Source organism: Alligator sinensis, unplaced genomic scaffold, assembly GCF_000455745.1.
Source record: "Alligator sinensis unplaced genomic scaffold, ASM45574v1 scaffold31_1, whole genome shotgun sequence".
Lineage (NCBI taxonomy): Eukaryota > Metazoa > Chordata > Crocodylia > Alligatoridae > Alligator > Alligator sinensis.
Window position 1 is genome coordinate 1,743,309 of NW_005841884.1, and position 6,530 is coordinate 1,749,838.

The following is a 6,530-nucleotide window of genomic DNA, read 5'->3' on the forward strand; positions in this document are numbered from 1 at the left end:
AGCTGAATCTGGTTCAGGTGTGAATGCTGGATGTATTCTTTTTCCCTAGTTTGGAGGAGGAGGCCAAGAGGATGATCTTGATGAGTATAAAAATGTGCATATGCAAATAACAAAAGCAGTCAGATGCTTTACAGGCGTCTCTGTTATTCCTTGTCTCTTGTCAGGCATTGCTATAGAGCAGGGGTTATCAACCACGGGTACATATACCCCTGGGGGTACTTGAGAAAGCCCTAAAGGGTACGGAGGGCTGCCGTGCATCATCCTGCGCAGGTGCCGCTCACCCAGCTGGACATAGGTGGGGGAACCTCACACGTGGCAGCTGCCTCTGTATCTGGTCGCACGCCACCCCCGGTCCGCATCTGGCTGCCAGGGATACACCGATCAAAAAAAGTTGAAAACCCCTGCTCTTGAGAAAAATGGATCCAGCAGAGGCTATAGGGCTGGCAGATACAGGACAGGAGGCTGAGGAGTCAGAGTATTCTAACTCTCTCCTGAGACCTGTTCTCTTGGGAGAAGTGGAGGGTGTACAGCAGATTTTTGAGGACCCAGAGGACCCCAACTATGAAAAAGCCATGCAACTGCTGTTGGAAAAGGACGTTATTGGCAGAGACCTGCTGTATGCAGCATGCATGGTTGGACAAAGCGAAGTCATCAGAGCACTGGCCAAATACAGGCTGGACAAGAAAGATAAAACAGACAGAAGTATACAGCAGGAGTGGGTCCCATGCCTGCTCACTCCCACTCTGCTCCACCTCCTATCCAAGTCAAAGGAAAGACTCATTTTAACTTCACTGGGACAGGACCTGGACTACTACTCCTCAAATCCTCAGATCTTTTTCACTGGGAGGGTGATCAGGCATTGAAAAGGGGTATTTAGAAGAGCTGTGAAATCTCCATCCCTGGAGATTTTCAAGAGTGAGTTAGACAAACATTTGTCTTGGATGGATGGATAGTCAGGGATGATCAGGAGGCTGGACTAAATGACCTCATGAGGCCCCCTCCATCCCTATGATGTTGTGAACCCAGCCTCTCTAAATTTACAAACCCCTGTTTCTTCTACTCGTTCTGCTGCTTAGGTCCAAACACCCCTGAAAATCTTTCCATTGACTTCATTAAGTTTGAAGCTGGCCCTGGGTCCCCACCTATCATCATAGCTCCACCTCTCCATGCTGCTCACTCCTGTCTTGGTTTCTTCCCAGTTCCCCTCCCATAACTCTCTGCTGTTAAGTATTACTTAACCATTTCTGTTGACTTAGCTGCCTACATGTGTTTTATTTCCTGCAACTCAATTTCTTTTCTCCTCCATAAATCTTGCCATAAAATTCCCTTGCCTCTGTCCTATGAGAGACTTTGGACTCTTTTTCTCTCTCACTGTATGATGGGCTCCTTGCATGGCACTTTGAGAAATTATCTTGGCCACAATGTTCTCCCCTACCCCAGCTGTGGGCTGTGTCCTGGTTGGTTGGTTGCTTCTCATCCAAACATCTCTGTATTTCAGGTGTGCTACATGTCTATGTAGCACTCAGGGGTCCTGTAGGGAAGGAAGTTGCTGAAGTACTATGAGAATACTCCCCAAGGAAAAGAAATTCTGTGTGTTTTTTGATGACTTTTCTTCCACATCTCGCCCAGGTTACACACTCCTTCACTGTACTGCCGCATGGGGACAACTAGAAACTTTGAAAATTCTGGTAGAACTGGGAGCTGATATTGTAGCAACCGCTTTCTGAGGTGAAAAGGCCCGAGATATTGCCTGCCGCTATGGCCAGGCTGAGTGCGTCGACTTCCTGGACTGGTCAGGTGAGAGAGAAACTCCTGAGATGCACAGCTGTACAGATGAGTGTTGGATCACCAAAGGGACATACATCTTAAGCTGGTGGAAATCATCCAAGCTCCACTTGAATCAATGATGTAAGGAGGATTTACAACAGCTGAGGATCTAGCCCTATGAATTGCAGATGTTGTGTTGTTCAGGTCATTAGCCCCTTCAGCTACTGAGACCAGATGTTCATCTGTGACACTGTGAGTGGGCCATGGGTAGCTAGTTAACCAGATTGTAAGGAAACTCTTAGGGAAGAGGAAAAATCTGGCTCAGATTTCCTGATCCTGCCAGTGATCAGAGAGAATGGGTGAAGCTGATTCCTACTGGTGTGGCTCCTAGACACATGGGCTGGTCATGGACCTGTTTGGTCTCTGGGGCAACTTAGCACAGTCTAAGAACTGCTCTGTTATACCTGACAGCTGCTGCCCTGAGGGTCCGTTCTTGCAGCTAAGGTTCACTGTAGCCCCACAGTGGTTCTCCCACCATGCCCTCTTTGCTTGGCCACTTGGAAAGTGCTCAGGAGCAAGAGTACTACTCCAGCTCTGTGCTACACTGGCACTTGCCTTTTGCCAGGGGAGCTGCAGCTAATTTGATAGATCAGCTCCTGAGCTGCTTCATATTGCTAGTGTGGCTCAGTATAGCTAAAGTGTAGGGGAAAATGGTGGCTTTTTTCTGCCAAGGATAGTGTTATTTGATATTCCAAATTCAAAACACGCTCACCAGAGTGTTCAAACATTTGCTTTTAATTAGACCATTTTGCTTCCCTCCTCCCATTCTACTCTGTCCATGACAGAATTCAACTTTGCAATTGTCATCATCAGATGACATTAGATCATTAGGTGAACAGTTCAAACACACAGCCATTGATTTCTATTTAGTGCCCCCACTGACTTCCTTAACAACATCCATGTAAAGAATTTGGAGAACAACTATCAGAGCATAAAAATATGATTTTTAGAGAAGGAGGGGCCCTTTTTCCATTTATACTTCCTGCATCACAGTGTCCACACTGGAGCAGTGGTTATAAGGACAAGCAGGGAATATTTCTTCATCATCCTCAGTTTCTTCCACCTTTCTCCTTTTATTTAATTGCCATGGTGGGACTTTTTTCCTTTCATGGTGGCAGACGTGCTTCAGGTATTTCATCATCATGGGTGTATTTGCCAACAGTCTCCACAGCATTTTGTCCACATTGGAGGTGTGCTCACCATAGAGTTCTGTTGCAACCGAAACTGTGGATGTCTGACTTACTACCTGGAAAGACAGAGCCCATAACACGGGGAATGTAATTCTTCAAGAGTCACAAACTACCAGGCCAGATTTCTTTCTTATTTAAAAATTCAAGTGTCAGTGGACCAAACCTTCAACTAGTATAAATCAGCTCCATTGACAGTTACAATGATTACAATGATTTACACAACAATCTGACTCATTGACTTCAGTGGAGCTAGTTTGGTTTATGCCAGGCTCAGGCCCTGGCCCAGACTCTTATTTCCACTGCCACAGATTTGTTCTGTGCAGTTTCTTGTAAAGAAAATCTCCTTTTTTTACCCCTCTCTTCAACTGGAAACTCCCACCGGTTTTACATTTGCAGGTAAAGTGCTTGATCATTTCCCCATTGCCCGTTCTAGGGTTTAAACCAGTCTCTAATATTCAGGAGCTAAAAGGAGAACTTCATGGCAGCAGCTCCCAGGATATGCATGGGCTTATAGTGGGTTTTCCATGGAGAGCTAGGAAGAGTCAGTGGGAGAGCTTGAATCTCTTCATTTTTGACAACTGGACTATTTATTTAAATGTCCAAATATGGATTTAGGAATGTAGTTCACAGGTCTTAATTCTAAAGAATCTCCAGTGCTATGCTCTAATCCAGGAGCAGTCACCCCCTGACTTTTGGGCCAGATTAATGCTGCAGTGCCATGTCATCCAGCATGTGGGACTTCCCACAGATCTGGAAATTTGGCAGTGGAGGGTGGGAAGTGGCAATGCTATCATGCTGCCAAATTTCCAGACCCATGGGGAGCTCCAGGACCAGAGGTCTGAATCAAGTGCCCCATCCGAGTGCTAAGGCATGGGCAGGGACACAGTTGAGCCCCACAGCCCAGAACTAGCATGCAAGGGGCAGTGCCAGGGCCTTGAGACCCAATCCTGGTATGGAGGGCTAGAAGTGGGTAGTTCCAGGATTCTGGGACCCAACCCCAGGGTGTAGGGACAGGAGTGGGTGGGACCCAACCCCTGTCTCTGTGGCCGGATGGGGCCCCGCCACACCTGCATTGGGTGCCAATTTGGGACCACCGGTGGTATCTAGCCTGCAAACAGGCACTGCCTATCCAGCCTTCCAGACAAAATGGTTGGTTTCTGCTGAGCTAGGACCTTTTGAGTTTGGTAATGGACATCACTCACTTCGGGCATCACATCACTTCTTTGATGCATCTTCCATTTGATCCATAGATACTGTACAGATAAAGAACAGAGGATGTAAAGGACTACTTTGATGCTAATACACAGGATATCCATCCATCCTTTGGTTGTTTCCAGGTTGGTAAAGTAGAGAGATAATTGGTCCAAAGGGTAGGGCAGGAAAGTAGACATAAGCTGTGTTTCAAGCTCCATTTGTTTCAGATCCTCTGGAAGAATATCCATGCCAACTCTCCTCCAGCTTGGGCGACCACAAATGCAAAGGCCATTCTGGAACAAGAAGACAGCCCAGAGAGAAAAACCCAGGAAGAAACTTTGAATAAACATTGTCTTGTTTTTTAAACAGAAAAGACTCCTGTGAATTGGTTGCCACCACGAACCAAATGTAGCCAGAGGTCCAGCAGCAAGTGGCCTTGAGAGCTCATACTATATTGCCTTGGGTGTATTTCCTTCTATCATAGCATTTAGTCACTGAGGCCAAACTAGTTGTAAACTGGTGATCTCACCGGCTGCGGATTTTTTTCAGAATAGGTACTATGATGTCATAAGGAACATAAAGCTTTTCTCAGTAAACAAGGTAAGGAGTTAAAGATACAACAACCTAATGTGGTCTAGTGATTAGAGTGGGGCATGGGGAGGAGTTACAAAGACTGATTTCTAATGCTGATTCTGCCATTGGTTTAACTTCTCTGTACCTCAGTTTGTCAGTCTCTAAAGTGGGGATGACACCAACCCTTTGTGTATGGTGCTTTGAAAACCTCAGGTGAATGGGACTATATAAGTTGAAAGTAGTACAGTATTAAAACAATGTCCTGGCTTGACAATTACACTATTACCTTATACTGGGGAGTGAGTGGGACCAGCAATTCCACTTAGGGAATCAGAGAACCTGGCAACCTGGTCTCATTGAGAACTTGACTTTGAACCCTTTGTTCACATGAGCAGACCTACTGAAGTCACAGTTTCTTGTGTTAATACTGTCCGTCTGCTGTGAGTAATGGGATCCATCCTGTTTTTCAGTCACTTGCTTATTGCTGTGGTCTGCTCTCTGCTCTTTATAAGATGCTTTCTTATTCTAGTTCTGCCAACAACTGATGCCTTAGTTTTGCACCCTATGAAAGTGAACCACAGTGATCTTGAGAGAAGGTGGAGTTCTGGCAACTTCCCATAAAGCCAAAAAGATTTAGGGGCATTCACCATTGCACAGGATCTGGATTATACATATATATCTGGATACAACAAGATATGTTGCTTAATGATGCTTGTAAGAGGAAGCAGCATGGTCTAATGGGGATATCGTCTGAGCACATCTGCAGCATGGCATACAGCTGTTTAGGAAATTATTAGATTGTGGCGCTCTGGGTGGCTTTGGACCAGACACTTCATCTCTCAGGGGCCAAATCCTTAGCTGATGTAATCTAGCATTGACATCAATGGAACTATGATGATCATAATATCCCCAGCTCTAAAATGGGCTGACATTATATATCTACCTTTTAGGCATACAGCAAAGTTTCATTCATTTATATTTATAAGGACAAATGTTTGCTACTTATGTGGCCTTTCCAGCAGCTTTTTTCCCCATGGTACCCAAGCCAGATTCTTTTTGTATTGTAGTCTGTCTCTGGAGACCTTTGATTAGTTCTGTAAATACTTTCCCATTATGTGAACCTTGTCTTCTGTGTCCTGTTTTGCAGAAGCTAAACAGGCCCTGCAGATATTCATCAGCCATATTCACGCAACAATCTCACCCAGAGAAGGTGCAGGGAAGGCTGAACAAGGAAGACAAGTTATGGTGCGGAGCTCGTACAGTGAGGAACATTCTCACTCAGCACAGCTTAGACCAGGGGTGTCCAACCTTTTTGAATGTGGGGCCAGATCACCAACTTTTTATCACCCAGTGGGCTGGCGAGCCATTTTCAAAGACGTCACAGGAAGTGGTATCATATCAGGAAGTGATGTCACGTGATCTTTGACACCAATGAAGTTGCAGGGGTTGAAATGGTGCTGGTTGACATGGCATGCATGCCCGGGTTGACACGGTGCTGCAGAAGCTGCTTGGCTACAGACAGGTTGACCTGGTGCTGGAGAAGCTGGGGGGCCAGGCCAGGGTTAACCTGGGGCCTGCCCAGCCTGCCGGTGCCATGCCTGGGTTGACATGGTGCTGCAGGACCCGCCTGGGCAGAACCGGGTCGGCACCGGCCAGGGAAAGCGGCATGCAGCTGAAGCCGGCTTCCCATGTGCTGCTGGGGATGGGAGGAGGCCGGCCAGGTCTGCACCAGCCAGCAAAAGCGGC

The 6,530-nt window shown here is 46.5% G+C and overlaps 1 protein-coding gene across 1 annotated transcript; it reads left to right on the forward strand.

Annotated features, from left to right (window-relative positions):
* Positions 1-416: 416 nt before the first annotated feature.
* Positions 417-4,354, forward strand: LOC112549233 (ankyrin repeat domain-containing protein 45-like). The gene is given in 3 exon segments (XM_025196725.1): positions 417-702; positions 1,630-1,797; positions 4,268-4,354. Coding segments are annotated over 3 exon segments (498 nt in total). The 3' UTR covers positions 4,312-4,354.
* Positions 4,355-6,530: the final 2,176 nt, after the last annotated feature.